This window comes from Triticum urartu, chromosome 3A (genome assembly GCF_056163025.1).
Source record: "Triticum urartu cultivar PI428250 chromosome 3A, HENAU_Tu73, whole genome shotgun sequence".
NCBI lineage: Eukaryota > Viridiplantae > Streptophyta > Magnoliopsida > Poales > Poaceae > Triticum > Triticum urartu.
The window spans coordinates 142,581,267-142,603,252 of record NC_141875.1 but is presented as its reverse complement, the minus strand read 5'-3'; the positions used below and the strand labels follow the sequence as shown (position 1 = coordinate 142,603,252).

Sequence of the window (21,986 nt, the reverse complement as noted above, 5' to 3'; positions counted from 1 at the left end):
GTTGTTGTCCTAATGCAGTAAAAGAGAGCAGGAGCAAGAGGGTAGGATTGTATCGGAATGAACAAGGGGGTTTTGCTTGCCTGGCACTTCTGAAGATATTATAGCTCTTCATCAGTGTCATCGAACTCATCGTCGGAAGCACGTCTATCGAGAGGGGACGAATACCGGCAACAGAGAGGGAGAGCACAATCAATGCAATGCAACAATATGATGCATGATCATGACATGGCAATATGCTGTGATTTGGGCTAATGCAACATAAAATCATCCTAATTGAAGTGGAATTCAACCTATATCAAATTCCAACTCCAAATTTATTATGAAAATTTGCCCTAATCATGTTTCATCCTAAACAGTGAGGTTAACTTGCTCAAACATGCATGAAAATGGTACAGATGGATTCCTTGAATTTTTCTGATAATTTTTCATTTATAAATTATTTCATTTGGAGTTACAGTTGATTTACTATGAATTTTTGAAGTTTTGGACATTTTCTGAATTAAATAAATCATTTCTAATTTATTTAAAATCCAGAAAAGCATTTATGACCTCATCACTGCGTCACTGTGACGTCATCCAGTCAACAGGACGGGTCCAGGTCAAACCTAACGTGTGGGGTCCACACGTCGGTGACACAGTGCAAGCTAGGGTCACATACAGGTGGGCCTGGTCAACGTGTGACATGGCCAGGTCAAACTGACCCGTGGGGCCCATGGGATTAGTTTAGTCTAAACAGAAATAAAACCCAGGTTAAATATGAAGTGGGGCCCAGGTGTCAGTGAGCTAGGGGATTAGTTAGGCATCATTAGCACTAATCACGCGGCCACGTCGGATTACGCCGGCGGTTAGACGACGGCGACGACCCAGAGCGTCGGTGGCTCGCTGGAGTGGCGCCAGGGGCGGTGGCTAGGTGCGCTGAGGGCACCAGGAGGAAGCCCACGCTCCCGCGCATCCAGCAGAGGCAGCGGCAGGTCACGGGGTGCCCGGAGTCGACGACGGCGAGCACCGGGGCGGCGGCCGGAGATCGGGCGTCGGCGAAAATGATGCTACAGCACACGGAAGGAGGAACTATGGTGGTGTTCGTCTCCTGGGAGGGTGCGGAGCTCGTTGGCGGGCCCGGACACGGGTTGCAGCAGCTCTAGCCGCGGCGGCGCCATGGCCAGCGGTGGCGAGCTCGGAAGCTTGCGGAAACGGCGACTAGAGGACATGCGAGGCCGGGGCGAGAGAGGGGTTTCGTTTGCGAGCTCACCACGGTTCGGGTGGAGTCGAAGAAGAGGCCGGGGAAGCGCTGTGGCTGGCAAATTAACGACGGCGATGACGAAGCAGAGACGGCAATGGAGACGAAGGGGGCGACGTTCCGTTGCTCCCTGCCTCGCGTGCGTCGACGGGAGGAAGTAGCGCGAGGAGGTGGATCTCTGGAACAGGGCGGTGGCACTTGGAACAACGGCGGCCACGCGAGCGAAGCACGGCAGTGACGGGTGGCTGCGAGAACGCGAGGGGGGAGCTAGAGGAGAGGGAGAGAGACCCAGAGAAAGAGGGGGGGGTCCGTGGCCGTCTCCGTGGCGCTGGGGGAGAGCCTCAGGGGCGTGAGGCAGGCAGGGAGGAGGTGGCGGCCTCAGTGCGCGCCGTGCCCGCCTTCGCCTCTGCCTACTGGCAGAGGTTGAAGACGACTGGCACTAGCCAGGTGGGCTGGGCCGGCTGGAGGAGCTGGGCCACTACAGTACCAGGCCAGGTGGGCTTTGCCAGGTAGGTTCCTCTCTTTTTATTATTTCCTGTTTTCTATTATTCTGCAACTTTGTGGCTTTATTAAAAATATTGAAACAATCCCAAAATTCATGAAACCGCTCATGACCACTGTTGGGGATATATCCTACAGCAAACATTTCAGTTCATGAATATTTGGGCATTTGAAATATTCTATAGCATTTAAATGCCCAAATGCAAGTATTATATGATTTAATTCAGTGACCCTCTGTTGTCCTAGTAAAATGTGCACCATTTTTGTCAGGGGTTCTGGACCAAGGAAAAGATGATGAACATTTTAGAAGGGCATTTTGGGTTCAGTGAAAATGATTTTATTTGGACCCTAGTTGAATTTCATTTGCTGCTAGGGTTTATCAGCCCCCATTTCAAATTTTCATAAAAATTTAGACATGATGCATGGAGGCTAATGCAAGACAGGCAAGGCCAGAACTGGGGCTGTGACAGCTCACCCCCACTAAACAAGAATCTCGCCCCGAGATTCAAGCGTAGGGCAAGATGAAGGGGGAACGCAAACTAACATAATCTTCACGGTCCAGGTTGCACCTCATAAGGTTGTTGATTCGTTGCATACGTTGATCTTGACATCCCTGCTTTTGAGATCTTCATCCACGCGATGACGATGGAAAGAAACTATACTAGGATTGATCTTCTCGAAGATCGAGCTATACAAGATCAACTTGCGGAATGGGATGTTGAAACACCTCGAGTTGAGACACAAAACACATCGAGAGGTATGGAAGAACAAACGACGGGGTTTGATTTGGTGGGCAACAATTCCACGCCTGAGTAGGATGGTGCATGGTTTCAAAGTAGCGAGGAGGTAATTGCCATGATTCCATAACGGGACACCTTAGGGAAAGGTGACTCGTAGAGAATTTCCCTTAAGTGGCAAAAAGAATTACTTTTGATACAAAGATCATTGAAACTCTTTATACCAGCCCGAGGTAATCACAATCGATCGTTGGAAGGGTTTGAAAGAATGGCATACTCTGACTAGGATGAATGATGTGGACTACCTTGTTGAAGACAACGCAATGGATGATTTTTAGCTTATCATCGGAAATGGATGGTACCCCTGGTAAGTCCACTTTTGAAGATGATCCTGAACAACAAATACTGAGGTGCAGGCTGGGAACAAAATGCAAATGTTGGGAATGATTCTGGTAACTGGGGAAGAACTCAACAGTCGAGAGTGTTTCCAACGTTCCAATGGTTATAAAATCATCGAAGAGACTGAGAGCACAAGGATCCCTAAGGAACAACTTCAAGAATAAGTCACACTAAATCCTCATGGATAAGATGGTTAAATAGCTCAATCAAGATACTACTATGATAGATCTTCTGGCTAGGTGTGTCGGCCAGAACATCAACCTTGTCGGGGACCTACACCATAGATCTTGGAAAAGTTCCAACCATCATATCTGCCTGAGATTCAGATCTGGTTGGCAACAGGATATTCCAGACCCATCGAGTCTAGAAGAAAATGAAAGTTTGCAACACAAATCGACAAGATGGCGTTGCGAGATTCTCGGGAAATGGACTATGGTAGTAAGCTCCAAAACATGAGCTGGTTCTGCTAACACATGTGAACATGTTGTCCCAGACAAGCATGACCACATAGTAGTCTTATAATAAAAACACTACCGAGTTCAGGTGGGGAACCATCATCGAGGATAACAAAGTCCTTGCATAAGGCATGCTCTTAAGAAGGAACTTCTTCTCCTTGAACAAATAAATCAGTGGCTTGGTGTGCTAGGGGATACATATGGAGTGGAGGTAATTAATCTACCAAACCATATAATACATTCGCACATGCATAACTAACTTGGGATGGTACCAGAGGAAACAAAACAATCTTTCTCGAACTCATGGCGGCAACTTGCTCCAAATGCACATGAATTTGAGGAAGTCACTTCTTCCATCCAAGCATAAGTTTCATGAACGGAACACGAAGGCATTGCTTACAAAGTTTCCAATACTAGGTTGATGTTCAACATGAATCATGGGGGAGACAAAATGCTACTGGTGGGCTCAACAACAACTCATCGGAATTTCCATATCACTGGACTCCCACCATCATGTGAACACGGTGATAGCATTGGCCAGACCCAAAGGATGTAATGGTGTATGCTAGAGGGATCAACCACGAGTAAGACAACATTACGAACATCGTTGGTTCTGATTTGATTTGACGATAGCCCACACCCAAATCAAAGTTGATAATACAATAGATCCAACAACTGATCACAGGGACCAATCGATGAAGATATCATCTTTCTTCAACACACACACACAAAAAATATCCCTTAACACAAACTAAGTTAGACAAGCTTTTATCTTCCAACTCTCCAAGCTGTTGTTTGGCTTAACCAACTAGCTCAGGGGTATCCGACACGGATTCTTGGAGAAGGGGTGGTTACAAGAGAACCAACTTGATCACGAGCTCAACATAACGGCCAGGGAACAACATGGTGATACTTCCGAGAGGATATTCAGAAAATCACGAACCACCGCTATGTTATTAAGCTCGGGAGCATTAAGGCAAAATTGATGTGATCAAAAGAGCGAGGGATTGAAATAATCCAAACTCATTGATTGAGGAGTGCACCAGGAAAATGGACTAGGTAGCACAATCTATCTTAGAATGATGATTCAATAACCAACACACTAAGAATGGGATTATCGTCCATTAACTACCAAGCAACACGGTAGCTAGGAGTATGGATTTCACACATCACAATTCACTTGTCGGTATTCTGGTTGCGACAACACGACACCGAGGAATGAATAAGGATGGCGAGAAGTATCACTACGTCAAGAATTCATAAGGGAAGGTGCAATTCTCATGACATTCCTGACATAAAGTGGATAATACTTCAGGGTGGAACATACCAATAGCTTGATTGCATTTAATCTACGAAATACAACTGCTTTGACCCAATCCTAGAAATGGATGAGGTACTGGAGTCTGTTTCTCCTAGTCATTCTGAACTAGAATGGCTTGATGGACCACAAGAACGATAGGCACCGATGAACGAATGCTCACATACTCTTGACTATCAATTGATAGATGAAGGTCGGAGTATAATTGAAGGGAGACAACTCAAAGGAACATATATTTTCTGAGTTGTGGATGCATAGATTAGTATGTCGAACGAGTTCAACATATTTCTTTCGGATAACCCATGCAGAAAGGTAGAACTGGAAGAGTCGCAATGTAGAACGGAGAACTCATCAAGAGCACTCTGGTTATGATTTTTTGGTTCAAAAGAACTTCTGCCACAAGCACTTCATGGTATTTGGAAGAAGGAAATACCACAAACCTCGAGGACTATCACAAGGTTACTAATATCCTAAAGGAACTAGCAACACTATCAACATGAAGCAAGTAGGGTGAATCTTGGGCTTAAGAACCCATAAATAGAATATCTACTACTAAATGGCATCACGGGATGCTTTCAAGGATGATGGCCAGAATCATCACACTGGGGATACGAAAGCATTGCTAAATTCTCGAGGACACCTAGGGTCATAATACTAACTCCAACATACATGTCAAGGCAACGGAGTACCTCAACACACCGATTAGTGTGCTTAATCTGGCCCAAAAATACAACGGCAACATGGAGGAAAGATTTGCAAGTGCATAAGACTATTTAGAGACCTGGGATGACTCGGACAGCATAACGGCTGTAAATGCTCAAAATGATTTGAGACATCCTACAAAATGGTGGCATAACCACTCAACATCACAATATCAAAGTTCTGAGACCAATTATGAACACACGGAAGTAGTAGAGACTAAACTGAGGCTTGAATGCATCAATCCTATAAGTCTCTATCATAGTAACTCGTCATCCTGATAGATAGATGAGAAGGCCTAGTTCTTAATCCCCGTAGAAGAGAGGAGGATGACTCAGATCAGAAGGTCATGAGGATAAGGAGTAAAAAGAACCTTATGTTCCCATCCACAGTCAATTCCCTTATATAACTAAAGCATTTCTAGACACGACTTCGACCAGCTTGGCTTGGTAATCCTACAGGCAGTCAGGCTCTGATACCAAAACTGTCGGGACCCCGATTCTAGGTCACACCGATCTAGCCTGTAACACCTCATATCACTTTGCGGCCTCACGCACGGTATTCCCACGGGTGTCGCCTTACCATGGCCTGGGACCGTTTGCGCCTTTTGGCTCACGTATATGATAGTGTCGCTAGCATCTATATGACAGAGAACCCGGGCCGACATGACTAGTTGTGAACCCAAAGTGGCACTAACTTACGGGGACAGGCATACATGAATCAACATCGAGCATGTCGGTCAGCAGCGTGTGAATCCGGGCTGTAGCACTGGGCTAACAGGACTCCGGGAACCCGGGCTGTAGCAGGCTAGGCAGGACTCCGGATGTCACCGCGTGACATTTCCCCGAAGGGACAGACACAGGAATGAAGTGAATCACATGCCGGCCAGTCAAGTGTTCCGGAGCAGTAGTGCTGGGCTAGCAGGACTCCGGTGAACCGGGCTGTAGCGGACTACTATGGCTCATGGAAGCACAAGACCACATTTCCCCATAAGAGAGGCTACCAAGGATAAACAACTAGGTTGTCGGATCCCACACATACCAAGCATTTCAATCATACACACAATATGCTCAATATGTGCAATACAACATGGCATCACAACAAGACTCTACGACTCAGAGTATTTATTCATTAGGCTCCGAGGAGCGAGATATTACAAACATGGGTCTCATGACCCAACATTCAGAGCATACAAGTCAAAGCACATGCGGAAGCATAACTTGTCTGAGTACAGACAACTAAAAATGAAGAAGGCAGAGGCGCCTGACTATCTACCAGACCCTCCCAAGGGTACAAGATCGTAGCTGAGGTAACAAGCTAAACGTCGAAGTCCACGTGGAACTACTAGCGAGACTAAAATCTCTCTACAAAACATAAAATAAGCAAACGTGAGTACAAATGTACCCAGCAAGACTTACATCAGAACTAACTACATATGCATCATTATCAACGAAGGGATGGTGGAGTTTAACTGCAGCAAGCCAGCTTTGACTCGGTGGCTATCCTGAACTACGACTGCAAGTAACTCTTTTTAGGTGGCGCACACGAGTCCACATATTCACCATATCAATACACCACTATGGATCCGCTCCCGTCTCCCTACGAGAACGCCATCCATAGCACTCATGCTTATCTTGCGCATTTTAGAGTATCCACTTTCACTTGTCTATGAACTATGCAAGGGGTCCAAGTTTCCATATCCGAGGAATCCGGCTATTCGAATAGATAATGATAACCCTGCAGGGGTGTACTTCTTCACACACGCTCTCGCCACTTACCACCATGTACACATCGTGTATCTTGGCAACCTTCAAGCGGAAGCCTGGCGAGGGAGTCGGCCATGACCTGACTAACCAACAAGTCTCTAGTCCAGGATTATCGCCTATTCGGGTTCCATCCGCAAGGAGATCCGGCCGGGGTGTCGCTCACGGCCCCAAACGATGTGTGCAGGGTTCCCAAGCCCACCATCCGGGTGCCACTTGGTACATCGTGCCACTGTGCCTAGTCTGTCCCAAGCCCACCTGTACCGGGTGCCACTTGGTAGACTACTAACACTACCTACAAACACCAGAAACTAGTTGCAACTCCTGGACAGAGATCGAGTTGATTAATAAGTCGAGAGGGGCACTTAAGCATTCCAATGCGTGGTAGTAGCTGTTCATGGATCACAAACACAGAACTCGGTTCCTAAGGACGGCTGCAATGAGACAACCCACCATGTACTCCTACATGGCCTCTCACAGCTACCTTTACCAAATCATGTTCACACACTTAGCTCTCAACAGTAGGACATGTTCACCACATTCCAATTCATCCCCGATGAATCAGACCTGACTCAACTCTAAGCAGTAGCAGGCATGACAAACAAACATGAATGAGTAGGCACATCAGGGCTCAAACAACTCCTACTCATGCTAGTGGGTTTCATCTATTTACTGTGGCAATGACAGGTCATGTAGAGGAAGGGGTTCAGCTACCGCAGCATGTAACAGTTGTAACGTTGTTGTCCTAATGCAGTAAAAGAGAGCAGGAGCGAGAGGGTAGGATTGTATCGGAATGAACAAGGGGGTTTTGCTTGCCTGGCACTTCTGAAGATATTATAGCTCTTCATCAGTGATGTGACACTGCCTATGAAGACAAATATTTCATTGCCAGAGAAGTATGTCGTACCAGCTAAACGCACTGGAAAAGGAAATCAATTTGTTACTATTGATTCAATACATAAACAAAGTCTGGCCATGACGCACATCGCTCCGGAGATACAGGTATTACAGATTGGCACGATGACGTTTCAAATTGTACAGCCGAAGGAAGTGAAGCCCACTTTTCGAACCCCATGCAATCATGATACCGAGGGGAAGATGCAAGTTAAGGACTCAGGAGGATGCATGCGTTTTCCTTAGTCCTAGTTCGTTTCCTTTTCAATAAGTACTAGTCTATTTTGTCTTTTGTGATTAACGTGCCGGATAATTAAATTAGTTAAGATGTGATTAGAAAGATAGGAGAGAGAGAGTCCGTGTAGTATTTTTCTTGTTTAAGTCGGTTTAGCCTGGTCGTTTTTCTCGCCTATATAAAAGGCCGGCTTCGGCCATGTACGGGAGGGCTTTGGTTGAAGTTATTTTCCAGAGATGAATAGATCGGTAACTCGTGGTATCTCCGAGCCGCTGTTTGATATTTGTTGAATAGCTCTTGGGGCTTTGTGATTTTGGCGTGAGATTGATTCCAGAATTTCAGTTTCCGCTGGTCTGCTGAAGATCGTCCACGTACTTCCTCTCTAGGGTGTGCGTGTTGTTGCTGTGGTGATTGCATCTACAAGATCGCGAGCGCCACGTCGTTTCAAGTGACATCGTACCGTGAAAGATTGGGCAAATTATTTGTACCATCGATTTTCTGTCGACGGTCGCATCAAGTGGTATCAGAGCAAGGTTGATCACGGTACAATTTTTTTTCTCCTGCTATTTGATTCAACTGTTTGAAAGATGGTGAACTCGCAGCATGACAAATCTGATCATGAGGAGGTTGATGAGCTTCTGGAGGGTCTGGAGATAAGTGATGATTTACGTATTCATCTGATGGCGATCAAGGGAGCCAACAAGAAGCTTGGGACAAGGGTGGAGGAGTTGTCTGCAAATATTGTAGGCGTCGAGGACAGATTGAACGAGCATTTGACTGCCAGCGACCGACAGCGCACTGATAGTCTACAGGTGGTGACTGAGAGTCTTAATCGGCTCACCGCAGCAGTTCAGCGCCTTCAGGCGAGAGATGTGGCACCCCGACAGTCCCGCTCACCACGACGACGTCATGACCGTGACAACGACGATGATGGTGATTTTTCTGAGGATTCTGATGCCCGTGGAGGCTTACCTCACCGACCGCGGCATGATGTTGGGGCTCACCGCCATGCTGGGCGGCGCCGTGACTATGGTGGCAATGGTGCCCACGAGGATGATAGTTTGGGTCGAATCAAGATAACCATACCTGAATTCTCGGGACGTTGTGCTGACCCGGAAAAATATTTGGAGTGGGAGATGCGCGTAAATCAAATTTTTGATGGTCACAACTACTCCGAAGAGAAGAAGGTTCGTGTTGCATCGATGGAATTTACAGAGTATGTTCTTGTATGGTGGGATAATAAAAACCGTACTCATGAGCGACCAGTGACATGGGCTGACATGAAGCGAATCATGAGGGAACGTTTTGTGCCTGCTTATTACACTCGCCAGCTTCATAGTAGATTGCATCGTCTAGTGCAAGGTACGAAATCAGTTGATGAGTACTATAAGGAGATGCAAGTTTTGATGATCCGTACAGCTGTGCGTGAGTCTGCGGAGGCGACCATGGTACGTTTCTTTGAGGGGTTAGAAGAAAAGATTCGCGACCGTGTTGATTTAATGCAATATAATGATATTCATGAGTTGCTTCATCAAGCGGAGCGTGCTGAACGTTGGGTATTGGAGAAGCAAGCTTCAGAGGCTCGTCCGACTTACAATAGTGGGCGACGTGGTTCTTCTCCTATTGATGGGGGGTTTAGTGCTAAACCGACTCCTTATAAGTCGGGAAGCATTGAACAGAGCAAAGTGGCGGCTATGCCAAAGGAGGTCTCTCAGGTTTCATCTAATGCGACGTCATCGCATCACCGTAATATTATTTGTCACAAGTGTGGAGGACGTGGACATATGAAGCATGAATGTTCCAATCAACGAAGGGTTCTACTTGTTGATGCGGAATATATTTCAGAATCTGAAGATGATACGCCTAAGTTAGAGGATGGAATTGAAAGAGGTCATGGTGATACCATACTATGTTATCCTCAAGATGATCCTGATATGGAGAGTTTGCTAGCACATAAGGTCCAGCGAGATGACAGGGCCATTGTTGAACAAGGACAACGGCGGAGTATTTTTCAAACTGCATGTACCATCAAGGGAGAAGTTTGCAAACTGATAATTGATGGGGGCAGTGCTAGCAACATGATTAGTAAGGATGTGGTGGAGTCTCTTTTGTTGCCAACATGGGAGCACCCAAGACCATACTATATGAAGTGGATAAATGATGTTGGCAAAGTGAAGGTAACTCACAGGGTGAAGGTTCCTTTTTCTGTTGATGGCTATGTTGATAAGGTGGAGTGCGATGTTATGCCACTACATGTTTGTCACCTTATTTTGGGGCGTCCGTGGCAGCATGATGTTAACGCACTTCATCACGGGCGAACAAACAGGTACACTTTTATGCATAAAGGTGAGTTCTATGCTATTCTTCCTAAGGATGGACAGAATATAAAGTGTACTATAGAGGTGTTCAAGAAGAAATCTGCAAGGCCTAAGTCGAAACCGAGGACGGTTTCCTTTCAAGGGAGAGAGGATGATGTGACATTGCCTATGAAGACAAATATTTCATTGCCGGAGAAGTATGTCGTACCAGCTAAACGCACTGGAAAAGGAAATCAATTTGTTACTATTGATTCAATACATAAACAAAGTCTGGCCATGACGCACATCGCTCTGGAGATACAGGTATTACAGATTGGCACGATGACGTTTCAAATTGTACAGCCGAAGGAAGTGAAGCCCACTTTTCGAACCCCATGCAATCATGATACCGAGGGGAAGATGCAAGTTAAGGACTCAAGAGGATGCATGCGTTTTCCTTAGTCCTAGTTCGTTTCCTTTTCAATAAGTACTAGTCTATTTTGTCTTTTGTGATTAACGTGCCGGATAATTAAATTAGTTAAGATGTGATTAGAAAGATAGGAGAGAGAGAGTCCGTGTAGTATTTTTCTTGTTTAAGTCGGTTTAGCCTGGTCGTTTTTCTCGCCTATATAAAAGGCCGGCTTCGGCCATGTACGGGAGGGCTTTGGTTGAAGTTATTTTCCAGAGATGAATAGATCGGTAACTCGGGGTATCTCCGAGCCGCTGTTTGATATTTGTTGAATAGCTCTTGGGGCTTTGTGATTTTGGCGTGAGATTGATTCCAGAATTTCAGTTTCCGCTGGTCTGCTGAAGATCGTCCACGTACTTCCTCTCTAGGGTGTGCGTGTTGTTGCTGTGGTGATTGCATCTACAAGATCGCGAGCGCCACGTCGTTTCAAGTGACATCGTACCGTGAAAGATTGGGCAAATTATTTGTACCATCGAGTTCGTTTCCTTTTCAATAAGTACTAGTCTATTTTGTCTTTTGTGATTAACTGCCGGATAATTAAATTAGTTAAGATGTGATTAGAAAGATAGGAGAGAGAGAGTCCGTGTAGTATTTTTCTTGTTTAAGTCGGTTTAGCCTGGTCGTTTTTCTCGCCTATATAAAAGGCTGGCTTCGGCCATGTACGGGAGGGCTTTGGTTGAAGTTATTGTCCAGAGATGAATAGATCGGTAACTCGGGGTATCTCCGAGCCGCTGTTTGATATTTGTTGAATAGCTCTTGGGGCTTTGTGATTTTGGCGTGAGATTGATTCCAGAATTTCAGTTTCCGCTGGTCTGCTGAAGATCGTCCACGTACTTCCTCTCTAGGGTGTGCGTGTTGTTGCTGTGGTGATTGCATCTACAAGATCACGAGCGCCACGTCGTTTCAAGCGACATCGTACCGTGAAAGATTGGGCAAATTATTTGTACCATCGATTTTCTGTCGACGGTCGCATCAATCAGTGTCATCGAACTCATCGTCGGAAGCACGTCTATCGAGAGGGGACGAATACCGGCAACAGAGAGGGAGAGCACAATCAATGCAATGCAACAATATGATGCATGATCATGACATGGCAATATGCTGTGATTTGGGCTAATGCAACATAAAATCATCTTAATTGAAGTGGAATTCAACCTATATCAAATTCCAACTCCAAAACTGTTATGAAAATTTGCCCTAATCATGTTTCATCCTAAACAGTGAGGTTAACTTGCTCAAACATGCATGAAAATGGTACAGATGGATTCCTTGAATTTTTTTGATAATTTTTCATTTATAAATTATTTCATTTGGAGTTACGGTTGATTTACTATGAATTTTTGAAGTTTTGGACATTTTCTGAATTAAATAAATCATTTTTAATTTATTTAAAATCCAGAAAAGCATTTATGACCTCATCACTGCGTCACTGTGACGTCATCCAGTCAATAGGACGGGTCCAGGTCAAACCTGACGTGTGGGGTCCACACGTCGGTGACACAGTGCAAGCTAGGGTCACAGACAGGTGGGCCTGGTCAACGTGTGACATGGCCAGGTCAAACTGACCTGTGGGGCCCATGGGATTAGTTTAGTCTAAACAGAAATAAAACCCAGGTTAAATAGGAAGTGGGGCCCAGGTGTCAGTGAGCTAGGGGATTAGTTAGGCGTCATTAGCACTAATCACGCGGCCACATCGGATTGCGCCGACGGTTAGACGACGGCGACGACCCAGAGCATCGGTGGCTCGCCGGAGTGGCGCCAGGGGCGGTGGCTAGGTGCGCTGAGGGCACCAGGAGGAAGCCCACGCTCCCGTGCATCCAGCAGAGGCAGCGGCAGGTCACGGGGTGCCCGGAGTCGACGACGGCGAGCACTGGGGCGGCGGCCGGAGATCGGGCGTCGGCGAAAATGACGCTACAGCACACGGGAGGAGGAACTATGGTGGTGTTCATCTCCTGGGAGGGTGCGGAGCTCGTTGGCGGGCCCGGACGCGGGTTGCAGCAGCTCTAGCCGCGGCGGCGCCATGGCCAGCGGTGGCGAGCTCGGGAGCTTGCGGAAACGGCGACTAGAGGACATGCGAGGCCGGGGCGAGAGAGGGGTTTCATTTGTGAGCTCACCACGGTTCGGGTGGAGTCGAAGAAGAGGCCGGGGAAGCGCTGTGGCTGGCAAATTGACGACGGCGATGACAAAGCAGAGACGGCGATGGAGACGAAGGGGGCGACATTCCGTTACTCCCTGCCTCGCGTGCGTCGACGGGAGGAAGTAGCGCGAGGAGGTGGATCTCTGGAACAGGGCAATGGCGCTTGGAACGACGGCGGCCACGCGAGCGAAGCACGGCGGCGACGGGTGGCTCTCGGGTGGCTGCAAGAACGCGAGGGGGAGGAGCTAGAGGAGAGGGAGAGAGACCCAGAGAAAGAGGGGGGGGTCCGTGGCCATCTCCGTGGCGCTGGGAGAGAGCCTCAGGGGCGTGAGGCAGGCAGGGAGGAGGTGGCGGCCTCAGTGCACGTCGTGCCCGCCTTCGCCTCTGCCTACTGGCAGAGGTTGAAGACGACTGGCACTAGCCAGGTGGGCTGGGCCGGCTGGAGGAGCTGGGCCACTACAGTACCAGGCCAGGTGGGCTTTGCCAGGTAGGTTCCTCTCTTTTTATTATTTCCTGTTTTCTATTATTCTGCAACTTTGTGGCTTTATTAAAAATATTGAAACAATCCCAAAATTCATGAAACCGCTCATGACCACTGTTGGGGATATATCCTATAGCAAACATTTCAGTTCATGAATATTTGGGCATTTGAAATATTCTATAGCATTTAAATGCCCAAATGCAAGTATTATATGATTTAATTCAGTGACCCTCTGTTGTCCTAGTAAAATGTGCACCATTTTTATCAGGGGTTCTGGACCAAGGCAAAGATGATGAACATTTTAGAAGGGCATTTTGGGTTCAGTGAATGATTTTATTTGGACCCTAGTTGAATTTCATTTGCTGCTAGGGTTTATCAGCCCCCATTTCAAAGTTTCATAAAAATTTAGACATGATGCATGGAGGCTAATGCAAGACAGGCAAGGCCAGAACTGGGGCTGTGACAAACAGGCAGTTGTTCCTAGGCATCTCATCCGGTAGTGGGACACCTGATAGGACCGTGAGCACTGTTTGCCGCGCCGTAATAGGAAGCCCCTCCTCCTGAAACCTCATGTTGTCCTGGCTGTGGAGTAAGTCCCACATCGGGAGGGAGTGGTGCTGAAGTGGAGCGACTCGACGCCTGACGAACTCCCTCACCACCATGGGCGCAGTCACGCCGAGGTCCTTCAACCACCTCAGCCTGGCCCAGACGGGGGCAAGGCAGGGGCTCGTGAGCTTCTCATGACCCCAGCCGGAGTTTGGAATAGCAGGCCCCACCGGAGCTTGGAGCAGAGGGTTGAGCACGCCGGCGTCAACAAACACTCATCGTGTACGGAACTCGCTCATGGATGAAGGAAGCTCGAAGTCGATCCCCACGCCTGCCGTCGCAACCACGGCCTGGAAGCCCACGCACCCCGAGCTCTGCCGGGGACTGATGAGATGCAACGAGAAGAAGTGGCGGAGGAGTGCCACGGAAGGAGCGATGCCCACCATGGCCTCGCACAAGAAGGCGAAGACGGCAAGAAGGGTCACAGATTGAGGGTCGAGATGGAGCATGTGGATCTGATAATGCTCGAGCACCGCGTTGAAGAAGGTAGAGAAGGGAGGAATCAGACCAGCCCAGAGGGCCTCAATGAAGATCGGAACCTCGGTGACTGCCCGAGCCATGCGAGTGCGAGACATGAGCCAAGCTGCCGTCGCTCCCCACTCGTTGAAACTGGAGGCAAGCATGGGGCGCACCTTGTCCATGGCCTCGTCGTTGAGCACCCGGGGCCGGCCGAGCGCCGGCTCAAAGGATGGAGGCGTAGTTGGCGAGGATAGAGGTTTCTTCCCCTTCTCGACTTATTTCGGCGTCATGGCGGTGAAGCAGGCGGAGCGCAAGTCAGATTGGGAGGACGGAGCAGGGCTTCGAGGAAGCAGGGAGATTGGAAGAGCCAGGCGCGGCGAAGGAAGAATAACTATGTAAGAGGCAGGGGCCGCATAGCCAGGCGGATTCAAGGGCAGGGTGGGGAAGCGGAGACACCCACGTCCAATCAACCGCCACGCGTCAACCAAGGCCGCCGGCTTTTGGGGCCCGCGGTGCTCCGTACTTGACCCTTGGCTTCACCGCGTAGCCAAGCCCGAGCGCACCTTGGGCCCAAGGGCTACTGTCGGCGCTCTGGGAACGGGGGTCCCCAGATTTGCCTTCCTGCGGCCCGCAACGTGGCTAAGCCAGCAGGCCGTACGACCCATCTTCATCAACAAGGCATCCAAGACCCTCGCGAGGGGCCAAGCCTCGCGAGGCGGACGACGCAAGACCTTCTCTAGAGTGACCTGGTTAGACAGGCTCACAAGGAGCGGAGATATCAAGGCGAGGCAAACCTCACGAGGCTCTCGTGACGTGAGCCATGACGATCGACACCAGCCGGGCGGCAGGCGGGCGCCAGCGCGCGCAGCGTCCTTGTTTCCTCTTTGGTGCTAAGGAGACCAGTGCAGGAGAGGAGTACCGAGGCATCAAGCAAAGGTTGCCATTCTTGTGCAACAAGACCAAGACCAGAAGGACGGCAAGACGAAGGTCATCATGGAGCCCAAGACGGCGTCACCACCAGAGCCTTTTGCAGGCGAAGACCACCTTTTGTCAGGATGGCTTGTACTAGCTGTCCCCCTTCAAATTTGCCCGCCGTTGTTGGCTCCCTTCCCGCTCAATGTTTGGGAAGAGGACCAGGGCCTATATAAGTAGAGTTAGCCACCACCAAGAGAGACAGAGAGAAGAAGAGGGAGAGACAGAGAGAGAGGGGGAGAGAAGGAGGACGGATTCAGTCCACTCTCACCCGCACAAGTTAGCCAAGCACAAGAATACCTCAACCTTAGGAGGTTGTTCTTTCCCTTGTATTGTTCATCATCAGCCCAAGAGGCAATCCACCACCACCACACTGGAGTAGGGTATTACACCACAACGGTGGCCCGAACTAGTATAAATCTTGTGTCTTTCTGTATTGCGAGTGTGTCGAGTTCGTCCGCGAGATCTTAGCGAGCTAGGGCATAGATCGGTGGGAGGAAAAGACTTTGCACACCCCAGTGTTCGAACCTTAAGGGTTTGCCGAAACCCCACATCTGACACACAATGCTAAATTTTCTTTATCAATTATCCAAACACCATTGTATGAGTAATGCCATGAAATTTCTCTCCCCTTTCCTAAAGGGTTTTCTACGTTATATCTTGTCATGGATATCATGCTCTATTTATCCTTGGGAGGGATATACCCCTGAAATATGTGTTTAAACACCTTTTCCTTTCCATTGTTTTGTTTAACCTTTCTGGTGTTCTGTATGATCTAAGCAGTAATATTCTTCTGCTTATGTAAACACCTAGGTGTACAATCGTGTCGGTAAGACCCTGTTACTATTGTTGATGACATTCCGGTAACCACCGATGGACGAGAACTTTGCCTATTGGTCCACCTCGTTCAACTGGCAGGAAAATGGTTCTCTTCGTCCCTTGCCCTTGGTACCGATGTTGTTGCCGACATAACTGATAGGCTATCCTCTGACATGCCTTGCTTACATGATCGTGCAAGACATCATCGCCCTTACTACTTTTAACCCACATGGTGGGCCCATAACCCACAGTTCCACATGATCGAAACCTAACTCTCTTGTACACCCTATTGTCAAAGTTATTCCTCGCGCTTGACTTCATATGTAATTCACGGGACACCTGCCTAGTGATCTATTCTGGTATCAGACGCAATACTTATTCTCGTTGCTCTGAACCCCTTTCACCTTCTAATTAGGCCATCGAACGATTGCTTGCTCATTGGAAACTTCTCATGGTACCTTCTTACCTACTATCGATATTTTCTTAAGTTTCAATTCGAGAGTTACTTTCCGCCACCTTCCTCGATGTTATCGACCAGATAATCAACCTTGCACATGTCCGTTCTTCCCGAATACCCACCCTTTATTCTTTCGTAAGTACGATGGATTTCCTGAAGAAAAGATGACGACTTCATCATGATGACCTGAAGCAGAGAAATGAAGAAATCAACGTAATGGATCGACCTCTTCCAAAAGAGCAACCAAGACCGAGAAGAATTGTTAGAATTTCGTAACCTAGTACTCCCCCTTAATACACCACCCCTTAAATCTCGGGACGAGATTTCTTGTAGTGGAGGAGTTTTGTAACACCCGGAGAATCATGCTAGAGTAATCTCATGCCTAATGATACAATGACATCATAATTATTTTGATAATCCTCACTTTGCTTCAAACCAAACTCAAATCCAAGTTTGAATGCCAAGTCAAATTATAATTTTATAAAACAATAAATTAAAAATGCTCCTTAGGTTGGAAATATTCACTACATAATTCTCATTCATTAAGAAATATTTTTGGAGATGTTTAAAAACACCCATGGATTTTAAACAGTGGACCAATGACACCTTTTTAGCCCTTTCAAATACAATCATAATTTATATTAACACAAATTGCCCCGAAGCATTTTGTGCAGCCCCAAAATATAGTGCGTGGGTTATGTGCAAATTTACATGGTCAAAAAAATTCATTTGATAGCAGAACCTAAATAAAAACAGGAAACTAAAAGAAAATAGAAAAGAAAATTAAATAAAAAGTAAAAAAAATCAAAACAAAAGAAAAGAGCAGCCCCCTCCCCCCGGGCCTCGGCCCACTCGAGCCCACCTACGCCGCCAAGGGGATAAGTCTCCCCCTCGGCCTCGTCCTCGTCAGCCCGAGATATTTTCCCTCCCCCCTCGCTTGTTCCCCTCTCACTCGCACTCGCGCTGCTCTCTCCTCCCCCGCCATGGCCGCCCCTGCCTTCGCCGTTACTTCGCCGTCCCCCGCGTCCATCGCCCCCCACGCTGGCAACTGTTGTCCAGGAGGACCCCCGCTGCCCTCTATGCCGATTGCGAGCGTCATGTCAACCGGGGCCGCACCGCAACGTCGCCATCGACCACCTCGTCCTCTACCTCCGGCCACCGCGATGCCATCGACGGATTCGTCGTCTTCACTGCACCCCCGGCCTCCCTGAGCTCATCCCCGGAACCGCGGTGAACTCCTCTCCCCGTTCCCCCTAATTGCCCCTCGATTCGTCCCCGTAGGCCGTCGTTCCACTGCCGTGGCCGGAGCTCCGCCCTTCGTGTCCCTGGCCGCGCGCCCACTGCCTCTATGCGCCGCTGCTGCCCTTTGGCCATCCCGTGCTTGCCGCGGCCCGTTCCCCGCGCCGCAACTCCCCTGCTACTACCGCTACTGTGATGTCGCTCCTGCCATCGCGCTGTTGCTGCCGCGAGTCGCTGGCCGCCGCTGCCTGCGCCCGCCCTGGCCTCTCCTCCGCGGCGTCACCCCGTGCTTGGCCACGCCCTTGCCCACACCGCAACCGCCTCCCGCTTCGCCCGGCGCTGCCACCACACCCTGCCGCCGCTGCCGGTGCTGCCCCTTCCTCCGCATGCTGCCGCCACTCGCCAGCGTCCGCTGCCGCTTGCACGCATCTGCCTCGCTCGCATCATGCCTCTCTCCCAGGCCGCGCCCCTACCTCCCGCTCCCCGCCGACCCGCCTGCGCCACCGCACCCTTGCGCCCGCCCACGCGGTGGCCGCTTGCGCTTGCCGTCGCCGGCAACCGCTGCGGGCTCAGGTCGCCGTGGTCCGGGCACCCCTCCCGCTCCCGGTGCTGGCGCCCGCCACCGGCGTTCCCCCACCGTTGGCCTGGTCAAGCGCCCAATCGGGCTGGCGCCTGCGGCTTGATACCCGCACCCAGCGCCCCGCCCCGCAAGGCCTCTGTGCCACTGGACAACGGACCCCACACCTAGAACATTTAATAAAAAAGATTAAAAAACAATAATATATATATATTAATTAACTAAATTAACTTAATTAACTATGTTAAATTAACTTAATTAACTATGTTTAATTAACCTAATTAACTAGTGTTAATTAAATAAACAGTAATTAGATTAATTTAACCCTAATTAGATTAAAAAGTCTATGACAGCTGGGACCCACATGTTAATTTGACCCAGTCAACGTTTTGTTAACTGCTGACGTCATGATGACATCAGCAAACCCTATTCTGGATAATGTTGTTTTATAATAATTAAACAAATACTAAAAATGACTTACATCTTTTAAAATTAATATAAAATAAACCGTAGCTCGGATGGAAAAACTTTGTACATGAAAGTTGCTCAGAACGACGAGACGAATCCGAATACGCAGCCCGTTCATCCGCCACATATCCCTAGCATAGCGAACACACAACTTTCCCCCTCCGGTTCATCTGCTCGAAAACGCGAAACACCGGGAATACTTTCCCGGATGTTTCCCCCTTTGCCGGTATCGCCTATCCCTACGTTAGGTCACCCTAGCACAACGTATTGCCGCGTCTTGCTTTGTGTTACATTTGATTTCTCTGTTATTTATTGTGTTCCCCCTCCATTACTCCTTTCCGGTAGACTCCGAGACCGCTGCCGATGTCCGTGTGTTCGACTACATCGAAGATGACCCCTCCTTGCCATAGCAACCAGGAAAGCCCCCCCTTGATCACCAGATATCGCCTATTCTTCTCTCTATTGCTTGCATTAGAGTAGTGTAGCATGTTACCGCTTTCCGTTAATCCTATTCTGATGCATAGCCTGTCATTGTTGCTACAGTTGTTGTTACCTTACTTGCAATCCTAAATGCTTAGTATAGGATGCTAGTCTATCATCAGTGGCCCTACATTCTTGTCAGTCTGCCATGCTATACTATCGGGCCGTGATCACGTCGGGTGTTGATCACGGGTATATACTATACATAATACACATGATATATGTTGTGTGTAAAGTCGGGTCGGCTCGTTGAGTACCCGCGGTTGATTCACAAATTGGGGGCTGAAAGGACATACTTTCTCGACGGCCCTCTGTGTGGATCTTTGTGGCGAAGCGACAGGGCAGGTTGAGACCACCCAGGAGAGAGGTGGGCCTGGCCCTGGTCGGCGTTCGCGGTTACTTCAAGATAACACACTTAACGAGATCTTGATATTTGATCTGAGTCTGGCCACTGGCCTATACGCACTAACCAACTATGTGGGAACAGTTATGGGCACTCGACATCGCGGTATCAGCCGAAGCCTTGTGACGTCAGCGACTGAGCGGCGCGCGCTGGGTTGGACCGTGTAACGCAACTTCCTTTGTAATGGAGGTTGCTAGGTCTGCTCACCGGCCGCGTACGCAACATGCAGGTGTGCAATGGGCGATGGGCCCAGATCCCTGCGCCATAGGATTTAGACCGGCGTGCTGACCTCTCTGTTTTGCCTAGGTAGGGCTTTGACATGTTGATCTTCCGAGGCCGGGCATGACCTAGAAAAGTGTGTCCGGACAAAGGGGATCGAGCGTGTTGGGAAATGTGGTGCACCCCTGCAGGGAAGTTGATCTATTCGAATAGTCGTGTCCCTCGGTAAAAGGACGACCCGGAGTTGTACCTTGACCTTATGACAACTATAACCGGATACTTAATAAAACACACCCTTTCAAGTGCCAGATACAACTCGGTGATCGCTCTCTAACAGGGTGACGGGGAGAGGATCGCCGGGTAGGATTATGCTATACGATGATACTTGGTTAACTTACCATCTACTCTCTTCTACTGCTTCAAGATGGAGGTTGCCAGAAGCGTAGTCTTAGATAGGACTAGCTATCCCCCTCTTATTCTGGCATTCTGCAGTTTAGTCCACATATACTACCCCCCTTTCATTGATACCAATGCATATGTAGTGTAGCTCCTTGCTTGCGAGTACTTTGGATGAGTACTCACAGTTGCTTTGCTCCCCCCTTTTCCCCTTTCTATACCCGGTTGTTGCGACCATATGGTGGAGTCTAGGAGCCAGAGGATCCCGAGGATGATTCTACATGGAGTTCGGCTTCGAGGAGTAGTTAGGAGGTCCCAGGCAGGAGGCCTTTCCTTTCCGATCGTTGTTACTTTTGTGCTAGCCTTCTTAAGGCAAACTTGTTTAACTTATGTCTGTACTCAGATATTATTGCTTCCGCTGACTTTTGTGCATTCAAGCTTATGTATTCGAGCCCTCGAGGCCCCTGGCTTGTAATATAAAGCTTGTATTATTTTATTTTGTGTCTAGAGTTGTGTTGTGATATCTTCCCGTGAGTCCCCGATCTTGGACATACACGTTTGCGTGCATGATTAGTGTACGATCAAATCGGGGGCGTCACAATGTACAGCTCAGTGCCAGCATCCGAGACCCCAAACTTGGCCTCGAGTGCGTTGCACGTATCTTTTCCATTGTCAATTGACGCATAAGCATCAACTATGTTCTCACCAAGAACAATCAAGAGAGCAGCCTTAAACAGAGTATCCATTTTCTGAAAAGCTTGTTCCTATTGGGCATCATACCCCCCTTCAGGTTTGCCAAGAGTGGCATCATAGCAACTCATGGTTTGAAACCATAAGACTGCTCTCACGCGCCACCTGTTATAGTGGATACCCTTAAACATAGGAGGTCACATGGAAGCAGCAAAACCACTTGGTGTAAATTCCATATAATAAGGTTTTTGGATTGTTGGAAATATGAGCAATTTACCGAATAATTTTATTAACAGAAATACTAAATAAAGCATGACTTGCTAGTATAGCAGAGATAAAGCAAGTCAAGCAATCTGACAGAGAGAAGGTGAATAGCATATGCAAATATGAACTATAACCAAACATATCTAGAGTAGATAGTAGAGCACGTTGCATATATGAAGTAGAACCTAACATATCTAGGACAGATGCTAGAACAAGGAGCAGTGGCAGGACCTCTAACAGAAAGAGGAAGAACACGTACGGGACAGCAGCAGCAGAAGCACTAGACTTGGGGTCGGTGTCCTCGCCAGTCATGTT

The 21,986-nt window shown here is 48.4% G+C and overlaps 1 protein-coding gene and 1 long non-coding RNA gene across 2 annotated transcripts in view; both read left to right on the top strand.

The window, feature by feature from the left end:
- The window catches only part of LOC147978970 (uncharacterized), a 35,022-nt gene extending 13,796 nt beyond the window's left edge, over positions 1-21,226 (top strand). Inside the window, exon 3 of the long non-coding RNA XR_015618434.1 lies at positions 20,970-21,226. This is a non-coding gene — a long non-coding RNA (uncharacterized LOC147978970). The remainder of the gene's footprint in view (positions 1-20,969) is intronic.
- On the top strand, positions 8,807-21,226 carry LOC147978969 (uncharacterized). The gene is made up of 2 exons (XM_087546642.1): positions 8,807-18,165; positions 19,565-21,226. Exon 1 carries the CDS (start codon positions 8,826-8,828, stop codon positions 10,995-10,997), a length of 2,172 nt encoding a protein of 723 aa, XP_087402768.1. The 5' UTR covers positions 8,807-8,825; the 3' UTR covers positions 10,998-18,165; positions 19,565-21,226.
- Positions 21,227-21,986: the final 760 nt, after the last annotated feature.